The sequence below is a fragment of the Tachysurus fulvidraco genome, chromosome 10 (assembly GCF_022655615.1).
Source record: "Tachysurus fulvidraco isolate hzauxx_2018 chromosome 10, HZAU_PFXX_2.0, whole genome shotgun sequence".
Taxonomy (NCBI): domain Eukaryota; kingdom Metazoa; phylum Chordata; class Actinopteri; order Siluriformes; family Bagridae; genus Tachysurus; species Tachysurus fulvidraco.
Window position 1 is genome coordinate 8141363 of NC_062527.1, and position 17804 is coordinate 8159166.

General features: G+C 38.3%; 1 protein-coding gene across 16 annotated transcripts in view; it reads right to left on the reverse strand.

Moving 5' to 3' along the window:
• Nucleotides 1-17804, reverse strand: part of cadps2 (Ca++-dependent secretion activator 2) — a 115099-nt gene that overhangs the window by 66738 nt on the left and 30557 nt on the right. For all 16 annotated transcript variants that reach the window (XM_047819750.1, XM_047819748.1, XM_047819751.1 and 13 more), the window contains exon 3: nucleotides 7481-7813. In XM_047819750.1, coding sequence (XP_047675706.1) covers nucleotides 7481-7813 — 333 coding nt within the window. The remainder of the gene's footprint in view (nucleotides 1-7480; nucleotides 7814-17804) is intronic.

Sequence of the window (17804 nt, forward strand, 5' to 3'; positions counted from 1 at the left end):
CTTATCTGATCACAAGGAAACAGCTGGTATTTCTACTTGTCTTCTTGCCCAACTCGATCACGACCCCTTCGTGTTACTTATTCAAAATCTTGCTGCAGTCACAAATAATCCACTGTCTTAACAGTTTAATGGAAACACATTATGGCATTCTAAAGTGTTGTGGCACATGTTTTATGATCTAAATCAAATCTTGTGCACCTACATCATCCTGTGCACACAAAAAGGTTTTATGACCTCGATTACAGAACACACAGCTTTACAGTATGTTGTGCACAGGATATCCAACAATAAATACATATATAAAATGCAACATTAAAAGATTAGCATAAAACCATTAACGGGCTGTTTAAGTGCTATTTTATGTTTGTATTGATAAATCAAACCAAATTCCTGTATATTAATGTAATCATTACAATTGCTACTATAACAGACTCCACTCTTATGGGAAGGCTGTCAACAAGATTTGAGTGTGTCTGCGGGAATTTGTTGTCTGCGAGAACACTGATGTCAGAAGAGAATGCCTGGTTTTCAATACACACACACCAATTCATCCCAAAGGTGTTCTCTGGGGTTGAGGTCATGACTCGTTAAACCAAAAGGTTAAAGTTTTGGACTGATCCGAAGGTTGTGAGTTCCAATCCCAGGTCCAGCAAGCTGCCATCGATGGGCCCCTGAGCAAGGCCTTTAACCTTCAATTGCTCAGTTGTATAAAATGAGATAAAACTGTTAGTCACTCTGGATAAGGGCCTCTGCCATATGCAGTAAACGTAGAATATAAATGTAGAACAAACTCTCTAAGCACAGAGACACTGTCAGTCTGGTGCCCAATGTTGTATAGTAAGTATACAACTGTCTAAAACATTTTGGTATGCTGTAGCATTAACACAAAGTTTTATGTCTTCCACCAAACCCAGATTCTTCCATCAGACCTCCAGGTAGTGAAACATGATTCATCACTCCAGACAATACGTTTCATTGCTCCTGATTTGCGGTGTGTTTCACATCACTCCCTTGTGCATAGTGATCTTAGGTTTGTGTGCAGCTGCTTGGCAGTGCAAACCCATTTCAGCTCCTGACACTCAGTTCTTGTGCTTCCAGAGGCGGGCTGGAGCTCTACAGTGAATGATATTGATTTTCACATGCTTCGGTATGTATATGTGCTTCTACATCACATGTGCTTCTACATCACATGTGCTTCAGACCTCAGTGACCTCACTATGCGAGTTTGCGTGATTGAGACGTTGTTGCTCTTAGAAGCTTTCACAATAACAGCACTTACAGTACAGATGACTAGGCAGATCTAGCAAGGCAGAAATCTCATGAAATGACTGGTGGCAGAGGTATGCCAGTGGCAGGTTAAAAATAGTCACTGAGCTCTTCAGCATGTCCCATTCTACTGCTGATGTCTGTCTACGGAGACTGTATGTCTATGTGATTCATATTATGCTGTTATGCTCCTGTTATGCAGTGAGCAGAGCTGAAACACCTGAACACAATAGGTAGGAAGGGTGTCCACATACTTTTGGCAATATATTATATATTTATTTAAATGCTTTTTGTATTCATTGTTATCTCTAATTTCATCATGAATTGCTTGTGTTTAAAGATGGTGGCAGACATGGCATTCATTTACAGTATTTTGCTGACGCTCTTTTCCAATGTGACTTACGTTCATCTTATTTTATATTCAACTGAGCAACTGAGGGTGATGGGTCTTGCAGCTTGTTAGTGTAAAGACTCAACTTCTTATCAGTAGTCCCATAATTCTACACACAGGGAATTTGTATCGTCTGAATGGTGCACTCGAAAAATCGACTTACAGTATAAGCACGTGCGTAAATATTGGCATGACTCTTAGAACCGAGTCTCGCGCTATGAAGTAGTCTTCCTCATGTGTGCTTAATGTGAGCTCTTTGGTCCTGTGTATCTCGTATTCATCTCTTTATCTGTGCAATTTTTCCAGTGACTCAGTCAACCCTTTACTGTGATATTGCAGTTTCTGCAGTCAAACTCTTAAGGACCTTCCACCACAAACATCCAGCTGAACGGTTTTGTCTTTCCCTCTGTCATCCATCTCTATCCATTAGCGTCCTTCCACCCATCCTTACCCCGTGCCTGTCATTTATCCAACTCTCAGACTTTTCTCTCTGCCTCTATATAGCAGTCTCACTCACAGTTCCTGCACTTATCTGCCATTTACTCAGTCACAATTTCACGACTTCGCTCTACAATTGTTCCCCGTTTTGCTATTTTCCTTACACGATAAACATTCAGGAAACACATCTGACACCGGCTTGTGGAAATGTCAGTAAATCAGAAGAAGAGCAAACTACTGAAATAGAACAAAGATAATCAGATATCAGAAAGAGCAATAAGTCAGGCTGGATATTACAAATGTTATTATTCATAGAAGTTGAGAGATGACGGTATTTTAATTTGACTAAGCCAATATAAATGTCAGAGTGTAGCATGAAGTCTTTATTCAGCTTCTTACACTGTCGCTATTGATTAGTCACTAATGACAGCAGTCATTAGTGACAAAGCTTGAGACAAGCCTATTTTAGTGACTGTAACACAATGACTCAAATAAAACTCACACTCAAAGAAATAAATTTACACAATGACAAAAAACAAACAAAATATTACTCATCTTTCTATTTCTCTTGGGCATCTTGAGAAGTCCTGATCTAAATTATTTTTTTTTATTATTATTATGTTGTGTATAGAGGACACTTTACATTTTGAAGAGCACACTTTGCTAACTGGCATTTTTGTCAAAACGTACTTATGATATGAATGCTTTGTGAAAATACCGTGTAAAGGTCAGCGGACTCATTCTCCAAACTGAGAGGAAGAAATGACAGCCAGCCGAAGTTAATGCCTGATTTGGTAATAAAAACATAATTATTACCTCGTTACACAAAAAACAATAGAGATAAAATTACGACTAGGAATTTCTACTATTTGCCAGCGGTGGGAGTAAGTCACACATGTGCAAGTCACAAGTAAGTCTCAAGTCATGAATGCAAGTCAAAGTCAAGTCAAGTCTTTTTTTAATATTTGTCAAGCAAGTCTCAAGTCTCAAATTTGCAATTTAAGTCCCCCTTATCTGAGTCATTTAACTCAAGTCCGAGTCAAGTCTCGAGTCATGAATGTCAAGTCAAAGTCAATGAGTCTTTTTTTAATATCTGTCAAGCAAGTCTCAAATTTGCGACTTAAGTCTGACTCGAGTCAAGTCGAGTCCCCCATCTCTGAGTCATTTAACTCAAGTCCGAGTCAAGTCTCAAGTCATGAATGTCAAGTCGAAGTCAATTCGAGTCTTTTTTTAATATCTGTCAAGCAAGTCTCAAATTTGCGACTTAAGTCTGACTCGAGTCAAGTCATATGACTCGAGCCCCCCATCTCTGCTATTTGCTGATTGAAGTCTACTAGTAGAACATTCAAGAAACTATTCACAGATAGATTATACTAATTCACAGATAGATTACACAAATTGTTCTGATTGTATTATTTCTGAATGATGGTATCTACATATAAAAATATCATTAAAAATTATTAAACGGAATGAGCAAATAATGTGTTGTAAACAAATACAGGAATAAGAGATGCCTTATTTCATTTTATTCAAAATTTTATTTCATTTTTTGCCAGTGGTTTGAGTCATTATCCTGAACTAAACACAGTCTTATTGAGCTTCAAAAGAAATCTCCCATGCTTCTACACAAACAAGCCTAAAATTCAAAAAAGAAACAAGCTTTTATTTATAGTCAGTGCCCATAACGCAGTCAACATGCTGAGGGCAACATCTCTCCTTTTCCTCAAAAAAAATATTTTAAATATTAATGTTTAGTAACATTTATACTTAAATGGATGTTCCCAGACAAATCATGAACTGCTGAAAGGATCCCATTTTTACTCACAGAAGCACTTCATAAAATGCTTCCGATCCTTCTAGACAGTAACAAACCCCACAAAATAGCAGTATATGGAAATGACTAAGTAATGTAGGATTTTGCAATAATTGTTGACCATCTTTTCAGCATTGGACTTCCCAGGACTCATCTTTATTTAGTCTAAAAGCTAAAATAAATGTTAGCTATTAGTCTAAATAAATAGTTCATTGTTCACGTGTGATGATGTATTAGATTTATTGGTTGTAACAGAATAGAAACGTCTACAGCTCGAGCACACGGAACAGTTAAACACACAGCATATGCTTAATGATGTTCATAGAGAAGACAGAAAAAAAGCATTTTATATGGCTATAGCAATAACAGGATAACAATCAGCACAGACTATTGATTGTTATTCTAAAAAAAAAAAAAAATAGGTGGATATTTTTTTGTTTTTCATTTACCGTTGAAATGCTGCTCGCCGTTTAGATGCACGATGGATCTAGCTAATTTTCCCCCTGATCTACTCTTAAAACAGGGACATGTCAGTTAGTGAAAATGCCTCTTTCACTGCCAGTACAAAACGAGACAAAAATAAAAGCAGTGAAAATGATCACGGACAACTACGTTGTGGTTTTCAGAAAGAAATCTATGCAAACCAATTGCTAGATAGCAACCAAGAAGTGTCTATCTTGGATCCAGAGAGCTTCTAAATCAGAGTGAAATTTGCTTTGGCTTTAAACAGCACAGAATTAAACAAACCAACGAGAAAGGGGAAAAAAATTATTGGCTGAGGGGCATGAAGGCCTGAAAATGTACTTGTAAAACTCTCAACCATTAAAAGAACACTAAACAAACCATTGATAAATGTGAAGAGATCACCTGAGCATAAAGAACACTGAGCAGCACTAAACTGATGATTAGCCAATTATATAAATAACTACTTTATAACAATTCTTCCAACAAATCCACTGTTTAGTTGTCCCTGTGATCCTGGCGGCGCTCTAACATGCTCAAGCCAATATGTGAAAACTTGTTAAATTCAGGCTTAGTAATTAGCTGATGTGTTGGCTGACCTCATCCGTACTGGACAATCAGATACAGAGCGTGTGAGAACATTCTGCGACAATGCTATTAATATTTTCACATTTGAGTGCAATCCGATTGTGATGCAATCTATATTTTTAAGTGCACCTGCCCCTTTTCCATTGCAACACACCCACGGCATGATGCTACCACCCCCATGCTTCACAGTTGGGACAGTGTTCTTCACATTAAAAGCCTCTATACTATACATAGCACTGATTATCATAGTCAAACATTTCCATTTTTGTTTCATCTGACAAGAAAGTTCTCCTCCAAAAGCTTGATGATCAGCTGCAAACTTCAGGCGGCCTTTTTAGTAGCTATAGAGATGTAGAACTCTCTTAATGGTGCATGTACATACAGTATTCGATACCTGATGCCTCCAAGTGCTTAAATTACTCCTTTTTTGTCATCTTGGGGTTTACAGTAGCTGCAACCCTTCAGATTGAAATTGGTTCATCTCTAAAAGTATACTTGTGGCTCTTTCATGAATAATGCAGTGTCTGCCGTTCAAAAAAATTTTATATTCTTATAGAACTGTACAGATGCCTGCAGCACCTTCGGTAGTTTGGAAATTGCTCATGAAGAGCAACAGGATATATTTTCCTTGAGGTCTTAGCTAAGTTGCTTGGGTTTTCACATGGTATCAAGGGCAAAAAGGCACTGCCCCTTTTTACAGCTACAGGTGCACTCCAAATGAACTCCTAGTTATGGCAGTTGGCCAATCAGTGCCTCGTTAAAATCATTACATACATTTCTGGAATTTGCATGAATATTATGGAGACTTGGTGTATGTAAAACTTTGGCCCACAGGAATTCTGATATAGCGAGGAAAAGCTAAAATAAATCTCTTTCTGTTCGGATGCTTTAAAATGACTTCATTAGGTGAATAACGAACATGTCTTAATGAAAGGTATGGGAACGTGAAGAGTCTGTGGAGATGTGACAAAATGAGCCTGGTTGTGTCTAGCCTAGGTTTATGTAAACATTCAGCCTCAACTGTACAGCAAACTTTCTGATTAAAAGTATATGCTGGTAAAGACGTCTTGTATTGTATGGTCTTTGACTCATACACACGTTATCCTAGAGAGCATAGTGTCTCATAGTTTCTTATAGTTTCTGGCTGTCCTTAATGTGTAGCCCACACTGTGCTAATTTCCCAATGTACTAATTGTGCTAGCATTAAATGTAGTAGGAAGAAGGTAGAAGAACCCCAAGACCGCCCATTAAATCTCTTTCCCTACTGCTTTACTTTGGGAGAGCTAGTGGCAGATAACATCCATGAAGCAGCTGATCATTCTCCTGACCTTTATGGAACATCTTCAAACAGTTGAGTGTGTTACAACCTGACCTAAGGTAATTAAGGTAAAGGGCAGAAGACTCAAAGGCATTCTAATACATATAACAACGTAGAGGAAAATCGTGAGAAGCAATGAGATTTTTTGGATAACTCTTCCTTAAGTGTTTCCCTGTGCTTTTGGGTGGAAAACCAGAACATTTATTTTCTATGAAACTGAAATGAAGCTATAAACCTGACCATGCAGAAGAGGAGAGTAAATGCTTTACATGAAGGATTGGACCAAGATCCTGTTAGACATAACAGGAACAAACCCAGAAAGAGTGTCTAGTAGTTAAACAATGCAGTCCTGTGTGTGTTTGTGGTGGTATTGGGGGAAGGAGGTTGATATAAAACGATAGAATGGACCTGTATGTGACCTCAGAATACCATTTATTGCAAACATTATTGCTTTTAGATACAAAATCATGAGAATAGATTTTGTATTACTGAGAGGATCTAAAAGCTGTAGAAAGACAAGTAATAAGGACAATTTAAACAAGGAAAATTATCTTAAAAAGAATTAAGGCACCAAATCTCCTCACTCACTCACTCATTTTCTACCGCTTATCCGAACATCTCAGGCGTCATCGGGCTTTGAGGCAGGCTACACCCTGGACGGAGTGCCAACCCATCGCAGGGCACACACACACACACTCTCATTCACTCACACAATCACACACTATGGACAATTTTCCAGAGAGGCCAATCAACCTACCATGCATGTCTTTGGACCGGGGGAGGAAACCAGAGTACCCGGAGGAAACCCCCAAGACACGGGGAGAACATGCAAACTCCACACACACAAGGCGGAGGCGGGAATCGAACCCCGACCCTGGAGGTGTGAGGCGAATGTGCTAACCACTAAGCCCCCAAATCTCCTGTTACTACAAAATCATTACATTAATAGAAATTTCTTCATTAGTGCAAACCTTTGTACTCAACTGTATAGAACATAGGACAGAAAATGGAAGAAATCTTTTTGTTGATGTTTATAAGTGCCCTAACTTCTGAGAGTGAATGATGATGTTGTGTTGTTGTCGCTGAAAGGAAGCAACAACTCACAATGACACTGTTAGTCAAGTAAAATATTCAGAATAAAACACTTTTGTACTCGGCAACAAACAAAAAAATACATTAAATCTAAAACTATTGTATACCCCACCTGGCAAGCATTATAGAGCAGCTGATGCTCAAATTTCTTGATGCCCAGGATCTGCTGGAACATCTCGTAAAGCTGTTCCTTACTGAGGATGAGCTCAGACACAGCGCTGAAGGGCATGCGTCCTTGCGCACGCCGCTGGTCTTCCTCTCCCTTAAAAATGGCATCGTACTTGGTGATCCAGGAACTCAGCACGGTCTCTTTGCTTAGGCCGTCGATCTCGGGCAGGCTGCGTACACGGCGTTCGATGTTCTTCTTGAACACCTCACGGAAATCGCTGGCTGAGCAGCCACCACTCTGCACCATCCGTGTCACACGCTCGCTCTTCAGAAAACCCTGGATGGAAGAAATAAAGGGGTTCGTTTTATTTATGTGTAAAAACATTCATATCTCGAGCGTCGTGGTTGACGTGTACTATATGTAATCTCATCTCTAAAATCTTAGACCAAAACATTGTTTTTTCTTTAACTATAAAAGACTGAAGTAAGAAAGGGACTGCATTAATCAATAGGAAATGTGCCACTATCCCTGATGTGTTATAATTCCAGTTTAACTGTATTGTTATTTATTGTTTCTTTCATTATTAGTGCCATTTTTGATCTACAAAACACAATGAATCATCAGAGGATCAGCAGATGGGGATGATTCTCATCTTCTTCCAGCAGGTAATGGGGTGGAACAAAGTCGATTTAACTGCTTTGCCAAGAAAATGACAGAAATATGTTCATACTAAACCCATAAGGACTTGTGTGCAGCAGGAAGAAAGGTAGCAGCTCACACCAGGAGCAAATGCACTCGGGCTCCATGAACGTGAATTATTTACAATCTGTCTGAATGTGAACCGTATTTTAACATTTAAGTCAAATGCTAAAGCAATAACCATGTAAGATAAGTTGGGAAGTAAACATAAAGCAGTAAGAGTTTGCCCAGAAACATATAGCTGAGAGCTTCACAATCATTCCCCCAAGTTTTTTTATTATTATTATTATTTATTTATTTAAAAGATGCAACTTCTTCAGTGTCCAGCACATGCAGTGTGAAAGCGGGATCATAATTATTTATCCTGCAGGGAGAATTAATCACTTCGACTCTCCCTGTTGAAGTGTCTCGGATAATTAGAAACAAGCAGCAGTAATGACCAAGAACAAGATTTCGCATTGCTCCTTTCTCATTACGTGTACATGCCAGGTCCATTATCTCACTTCCATATATTCCCTCACTATGCAACTTACCTACACTACACTATACTTGTTCTGTCATTTCTAAGCTAGGGACATGGTTAACATAATAAAAAATAACCTAATATAACTTATTTAGGGCCATATTCAGAGTTGACACAATTACGCACAATTAGTAAAGATTGATAACAGAAATTCTCATCTAGTATTCAGACCTTAGATGTAACTGCTGCCCGAGAGGCTTTTATGAGTTAAATATAAATATTTTGGTTTGTACGTTGTGTGAACGTAAAAAATGTTCCGTGTTTTTCTTGCTGTTTGATGAATGCAATTCTCCTGCAAATTCCCCCGGCGCATGAATGACACAGCTGATTTGCATGTGGTGAACATCAGAACTCTGTATAAGGAGCATTCACACGGGTAATAGGAAAGCCGTCATGTAGATCAGGAACCACATCGAGGTACAGAACCTGGGACTCCCTGTAGGAGGTGATGTGAGTTCCGGGTGCACTGGAACTGTGCTATGATTCCCAAGAACGAGAACTCAACTTGTACCATTTAGACATTATTAGTTTCCACAACACACGTGTACCACGAATGGCAGGGGAACGTTGTGGAACACAGAAGAGATGAGGTGCCTTATAGCACCAAAATAATAATAATAATAATAATAATAATAATAATAATAATAATAATAATAATAATAATAATAATAAATAAATAAATAAATAAATAATGAGAAGCATTGTGTTCTCCATGCATGTTTCTGATGATGAGGATGAAATTAAAAATGCACCTGGGTTCGACAGAATCAAGACTGACCCCGGGAGGGGGGGTGTAAACACCTAAACCACCTAAAATTCATCTGAAATGATAAATAAACTGCGAAACAAGACTTTCACGGTGGTAGAAGGTACTGTTTGACTGGCTACTGGCGATAAAATATAATATATGTGAGCATTGTGTGAGTGAGTGTATCATCGGTATACTGATGATGGCCAGCTAGGGAGAATATGGCACACTGCACCTTGAGTCATACCAGATTTGTCACTTATCCATCTCTGGGTGCTGGCTCTAATAAAGCGATGCACAGCATGAAAAGAATACATAGTGAAAAATGAACAGATATGAACACACTGTGAACCACTGCAGCATGTCCTCCTTTTATACTTCTTTATTCAGTGCCTGGTCTTAATATTTAGACTTATCTTTGCCTGTTATATTTTTTTCTTAAGTTTATTCCTAATATTTCTTTTGAAGTACATAAGTATCTGAATCTGACAGTGTAATCTGTATATAAAAGTGTAATTACACATCTCAGATTAAATGATTTGACCCTCCTTGAATTAAGTTTACATTAGTTAGTCTTCTTGAGCATAAATTTACACACTAGAGAGCACAAGTAAGATATAGACCTTTTCCCCCCCACAGATAACAGCGAAATATCCTGATGCCTGATATGAAAGATTGGATGTTTCTTTGCTAGATCTAGTTTCAAATCTGAAACCTGTTATTGATTGTTATTTTAAAATAACAGTGCTCCTCCGAGGCAAATGTAATACTTCACGATGCAGAAAAAAGGTCACAGTGTCAAAACTATCAGACAGACACAGAATCAGGGCATATTGCAGCTCTACAGGGACCCACTGATCCCTGCAAACTCAGAGTTTGATTTCCTGCTCTGCCATCTGGGAGTCCAGGAGAGCAAACTGATGCTGCTCTCACCGTGTGGAAGGATGGCTTAGTCCCACTCTCTCTGATGACTGGGAGCACTGATAACGGTGGTCTTTACGCTTGCATTTGAGCATGCTCAGTTGCACAGGAGCAAGCGTTAGCTCTTACACCCTCTCAGTCTGGGAGAATTTGTGCAATAACAAAGATCTATACAGTAGGTGAAAAATAAACACAACATACATAATTGTTGCATCACTGAGATTACACTAAACTCATAATAATTATAATAAAAATATATTAATAATAAAAATGTTATTAGCTATTCCACCATCCCGCTTATTTTTCTGGACTAGTCTTTACTTTATGGCACCGTTAAACTACATTAAACATTAAAATAAACAAGTAGACTGTAATAAACAGTGAAGGTATTTCAGCCATCTTCAAACAGGCAAAAATCTCCATGTTCAGTTATTCGTCTTATTGATCAGTGTCTAATTATTATATATTCGTGTGCATCTGTTGTGAATAAGTTACATTAATGCTGTTACTTTCATTCATTCATTCATTTTCTACCGCTTATCCGAACTTCTCGGGTCACAGGGAGCCTGTGCCTATCTCAGGCGTCATCAGGCATCGAAGCAGGATACACTCTGGACGGAGTGCCAACCCATCGCAGGGCATACACACACACTCTCATTCATTCACACACACACACACACACACACACACACACACACACACACACACACACACACACACACACTACGTACAATTTTCCAGAGATGCCAATCAATCGACCGGGGGAGGAAACCGGAGTACCCGGAGGAAACCCCGGGGCACGGGGAGAACATGCAAACTCCACACACACAAGGCGGAGGCAGGAATCGAACCCCCGACCCTGGAGGTGTGAACAAACGTGCTAACCACTAAGCCACCGTGACCCCTCAATGCCGTTACTTGACTCCAGAACTACTTACAGCCTGCAAAGATGTTGAGCTAGAGAGCAAACCAGACAAGATCACTCTTGTACATGCATTTGACACATTTCACAAGAATAAATAACGTTTTTCCTGACTTGATGATCACAAGCATGGATAATTATATGCCTGGGTATTTTTAGTGATATGGCCACTGTGATTCAAAACAGCAGCACATTTTACTAATGACACAAGAAAAAAGTAGCAGGTCCTCGGGTTCAGCTTGCTGTGGTTATTACATGTATTTAAAAAAATCTCTTATATACATGTATCTTATATAGATACGTTTTCTATCTCTAACCACAAGGCTAGTGACTTTTAGTCAAAAAGAGAAGAGTTTCCAATTTCTTATTCAAGTTTATTAAGGTCTAATAAGCACATTTAAATAAATAAATAAATAAATAAATAAATAAATAAATAAATAAATAAATAAATAAATCTATTTCAGATTAGATACCTTATTCATTCAGCACCTCATGATGTCCAAAACAATTAAAATTTTTTTCGGTTCAATTTTATTTGTATATCGCTTTTAAGAATTGATATTGTCTTAAAGCAGCTTTAAAGAACAAAGGAAATATAGTACAAAGATTCATATTATACAAAGTTCAAGATTAATATGAGATATATTTAAATGTGTTTGTATTTATCCCTAATGAACAAGCCTGAGGTGACTGAGGCGACTGTGGTGAGGTAAAACTTCCTTAGAAGAAACCTTGAGAGGAAACAGACTCAAAAGTGAACCTCATCCTCATTTGGGTGACACTGGAGGGTGTGATTATAAACTGTAATAATCACCATACAGTGTTATTATGAATAATGTCCTTTCTATAGTCATATACAGTCCGACAATTGTGTATCGATTAGGAGGAGGTTGTTATCAAAGATCACGTGTAGTCTGCTTAATTTAGTTGTTTATCTGGACCAGTATTTGACTGAACCTTAACAAATCTTATTTGAAAACCCCTTCAATCAGAAAAGCACTGCCTGGACAGTGGTATACCTCAGTGATCCAAGGCTAATCATCAGAAATGTTTGAATTTTGAAATCCCAGCACTGCTAAACTGCCTCAGTTTGGCGTTTAAACCTCTGAGCTGCATTGTTGCTGCTTTGACTTCAGCTCCTTATAGAATAATGTATAAAAAGACACTTCGTGAAAAATTTCTTTGTGCAGTACGTGTACAATAAAGTCTGTTTTTTTTCATCACCTTCATATTTATCACACTTTGAAGCATCTCTGTACGTAAGAGCCTCAACAGTGCATCATTCTTTGGTTTATACCGGACATACAGATTTGGATTTCATCCATGATGTATGGGGAACAGAACAAACAACAAAAAATCTTCTGGCAGAATGCTCGAGGCGATCGCTTTAAAAGAGTCACACCACTGCTTCAGAGGATTTTGCCTGACTGAAAAACTTTCACTAAAGCACTATTCGGATGGGACTAGTTTTACGTGGGGACGTGGGGGTAAAGTAATTATTACCAGAGCTTCTCTGTGATTTTAGTCCCGTCCGAATGTGCCATCTCGGTAATCATTACGGACAATGTCAGTAAAGATTACGGCGACCTTCTGTAAAAAGGTCCGGAAAATTTACCTCAGGTAATACTATTCCTGTCCGAAAAGACCCGCTGTAAATATGTACGGTAAAATTCCGTCATTTCCTGTTTAAAAGTTAAGAGTTTTTGGCGCGTTTTGCAAGCATGGAGGCGCTTGAAACAGGTAGCAACGTCATACGCACATGACGAAAAGGAGGTTACTGTGGTGCGTAAAGCGAGTTACCCCTCCCACTTCTGCTAGTTTTACTGAGATGTCTTGTCCCGTGCGAATTGGCCAATTAATATTACAGACGTCCTGAGGTAAAATTGCATTACTCCCCACGTAAAACTAGTCCCGTCCGAATATACAAGGAAAAAAACGCGCAATTTTGAGGGCACAATTACCTTAAAGAGCATGATAGATAAAAAGTTAAGGAACTTCATGATTGTTGGTTCCTTGCTTCTGCATAATATGTATACCAAAGCTTTAGAAAGGTAATTCAACTATATTAGTAGCAATACTCTTATTTTATAGCATATAACTGTCACTAGAATAAGCACTGTAGCTTGGCATTTAATGTCTTCATTTTGTGCCAGTACAAATGTCAGGCCTTATCACTAATGAATTGGCCACCATGTGATTTCCTCTCACCCTGCTGTTTGGCTTAATTGGTGGATTAAATTCTTACTCAATTATTTACAAGCAACAGTGTGCATAGCAGCTTGTATTCCTCAGTTAAGGGTTTAATAAGATAGAGGGCTGCTCAGAGCATTAGATTGTGCACTGAAAGCTAATATTAAACAAATTAACTCTTGAGAGCAGAGTTAAAAAGCAATTGGCGGTCGTGACTGGAAAAGGACAAAGTTTCCGGCAGACAACATCGGGAAGAAAACAAATTCTTATACAGAACGGTGTGTATTGATGAAGCGGGTCATCGGTTACTGTTTACCACTTCTTTTGAGAAAATGGGAAGGTTAATAAGCAGTTAATATTAATAATTAATTAATTTAAATTAAAAAATCCTTTAAATAGTACAATTGTGTCAATAATATCCTGTCTTCATGGTTGCTTTGGCTGCTTTGATGGACTATGATGGCATAAGACCTCATCTGTTTCCATTCCTGTCACCAAGAACAGGAAACTGAGGTGACATTCAACACAGGAGCACCAAAACTTAATTAAAAAAAAAAAAAAGCCAGACAATGTTTTTTCCAATCCTTAACCATCTTTAGACTTCAAATCTTCCAGTAAACTTGTGCTCACTGTAGCCTCATGTTCTTGGATGATGGGAATGATACCTGATGTGCTCTTCTGATGTTGTGGGTGTTTTGAGATAGTTTTCTGCTCACCATGATTGTAAGTAAAGACTGGATATAAAGATTGTCAGCTCTAACCAGTCTAGTCTTTCTCTGCCCTGACTCATAAAGAGGGATATGGTAGCCTAGTGGTTAAGGTGCTGGACTACCAAAAGGAAGGTTGTGAGTTCGATTCCCACTTCCACCAGGCTGACACTGAGCAAGGCCCTTAACCCTCAACTGCTCAGAAGAATAAAATGAGATAAAAAATGTTTTAAATGTAAGTCGCTGTGGATTAGGGCATCTGCTAGATGCTGTAAATGTAAAAACACTGTGGCAGTCTGTATAACTGCACTTCAGTATATTTCACTGCAGTGTTCTACATACAGTAATCTGTTTGCTTCTCCAGAATAACACAGGCTTATACTCCAATACAGAAGTACACAGATATTTCTGAATCCCTCTTTCATCTCTACTGACAGATCGAATCATTGCTCCCCAAGTCTCAGATCAAATATGCAATAAAAAGTTTGAACAGCTCAAAAATTCACTTTAAGCACAAGGGCTATAAAAAAAAAAATAGAGCATGGTACCTTCATCTTGAGCTTATATTCCACTTTCCGAACCATCAATTGAGCCATTTCATCTCAATTGTATCAATCCTGCAGAAGGAAATTTGAGACTGATTTTATTTTTAAAAAAATAAAAAATCACCGCTCTTGTTTTTGACCCTACCTTGCCTATCTGACACAGCAAAATAAGTCTGTTTTTGTTCACCTCAGTCTGGACTAAAAGAAACAAATGTTTTTTCCACTTTAAGCACTGTGGCAAACCTCTCATCTGCTCAGGCTTTCACACACTGACAAATGGAACAGAAGAATCTATTCAGAAAAATCACTCAATACAAGTGGAACTAATGATAAACCACGAGGTCGGAGCTCTGCAGAAAAAATACCCGTTAAATCTAGGGTACACTGAATAGAAATGCGCAGACCCATGACAGCAGTTTCGGATACGTTGAAAATAAAAGTTTTCTGAGGCGAAGCTTGGTCCATTTTCCACACTGTCCAATCCGCGAGCCTGTTTTTATTCACTATGTTCATGGTCAACACCTATGAAGGGTAAATCAGACTGCAATGTACAAGACCAAGAAAAAGAAAAGGACTGACTGTAATAGATGTGTCAAACCAAAGCCATCGAACACACATTAATCCAAATGGGAATCTCCAGGCAGTAAATATTCCGGAGATATACCCCTCTGACAGAAGAAGACTGAGGAAGGGTGGAAGGAATGAAGCAAACGGTTACTGAGAACAGACTAGGGTGGCACAGGCAGTCACACGAACCAAACTAGAGAGTCTGGTATTTTCTGTTAATAAATTTGTCCACGAACCACCTGTGATATGCCGTCCGAAGTTACTGAACACTCTGGGATAACCCCATTAAAGGCTGGGGAACAATGTAAATGACTGCTGCAGGTTCTGCCTCGGCAATCATCTTGGCTGAAAGCTTTGGTTTTAGTTTACAAAATAAAAGACACAAAACCAGAACATGAAACAAAATCCAAACCAACGTGACAGAAGCTTTATGGAAAAATATAAAATCAGGATATGAATTGAAATTTAAATGTATCCCCAATTAACACGCCAGAGGCAACAGTGGCAAAAAAAAAAACTTCCGGAGATGAATTATGTAGAAATCTTAAGAGGAACCAGAATCAAAAGGGAACCCATCCCCAGCTTCCCTTCTATAACTGTGCATTGTCTGGCCAAAAAGTACAATTGCCTGAGCAGGTGATTCATTCTAGTTACAATATGAGGTCTACCTTGTTGAGACTTGAGTGAAAAACTGTTCATGCCAATTGTAGTCCAAAGCAATCTCCATAATTTCTAAGTGATACCATCCACAGCAATGTATCTCCAGACGGTCCATGTGGTGCCATCCACAAGAGCAGCAAGCAATCTTCAAGTACCAATCATGTGCGCTGTAGCCATCGTGTAGAAAAAAGACATGCACAGACAAAGGTACTGACACATTTCCAGTACCAGTACTAATAAACTTAGTACTATCAATTTTATAGTTAATTATCAGGATAAATTATGTATTGCCATGTTGTTGTTTTAAGGCCTGTACAGCTGTAAACAATGTGGCTTGATAAACAGCATTTTCTCTTGTTTTCTTTTGGTAAGCCCTTTGGTAATTGTCTATGTGGGGTATTAATATGAGGTTGTATTCATGTCAAATCTCCGAATCATCCATCAAAATTTCAGAGCAATGGCTTCTTTCGATGCGCTGTAGATCTTAGCTACTGTTATATTCCCTCCATGAAGACAACAAAGTTTGCATATGGAGATGTTTGTTTTGACTCCACGCATCACTACTCGATTTTTCTCAAGCCCAAGGCATAATAAACTTTGAAATGGCAGGTGCAAAAGGTACAGATCGTTATTTGACCTGCATGAGTAAGGTAATGGGTATAAATATTGCATAAGCTGCTAAAATACCATTAAACACAATAAAAAACCATAATAAATAATGTATATTCTGAAAAGGTTAGGAAATTTCTAGAAAGAAGACGACCATACTGCAGATCGTACTTAAAACGATTCATTTGTTATTCATTTATATATTGATCTAAACATCAGCCCTGGCATTTTAATAAAGGTAACAAACACCCAACTCAGAAATACCAATATTTTAGTCAACAGTGAAAGCAATATCTTTACCAATATCTTTACTAGTTGCCAGTAATTTATCTCACACTGTATTGTGCCTCAACTCTGCCAGCCTAAAGTCATTTTTTTATAAATGTCACTAAAATAATGCAAGCTCAACCTGCAGGAGCTGTCGGTCAACCCAATGTGGGCTTGATTGGCTAGTTTTTCCCCACACACAGTAATTCAGTGCTAGGGGCTAATTTGACTGAGACAATGCATTATAATTTAAAAAGCCACAAGCAGAAGCAAGAGGTAATTTACTTTTTCCTCCATAGAAAAGTCATTTTCTTTTCAAGAGGTGACGTTTGGCTTTGAATTGTCTGGCATCGTTTCATTTCCAAATGGCATTTGGGTAATTAAAGTGTTTTTTCCTACATGTTGATTTTTTTGTAAGTGTGATAAAGGCAGTGAAAAAAAAAATCCCTAAAGCCCAGGCCACTTTTGTCGGTATAACCACGGAGGAACAATCCACACAAAGTCTTGCTGTATGTCATGACAATGCACGTTACCGAGGCACAAACTGTGATAACAGCCTGTGACAACATTGGCATGTTAAATACTTGCAAAAGGCTGAAAATGGCAGCTCCTTCATCTACACACAATGACTCTGTAATCAGCGATGTCAGCGATTTGACAGACCTTACAATATTATTCAAAAAGAGATTCTGAAACACATCATCGCTGTGCTTTTTATGCACATCTACAGTTTCACAGTCAGACAGTTCACACAAGCCAAGTGTACACCCAAGACCACTCAAATCATGTCACAGAGCATGAGATACAAGATAGAAATGTATATGATAAGTACATATACAGTATGATACACAAGCATAAATACACTTCACAATATCACCAAGCTACCGTAATCTTTTCAAATATATTTAATGAGCACACATGATTTAAAGCACTCCCTATGGTAATCATACACACATCGAAGATATGCAT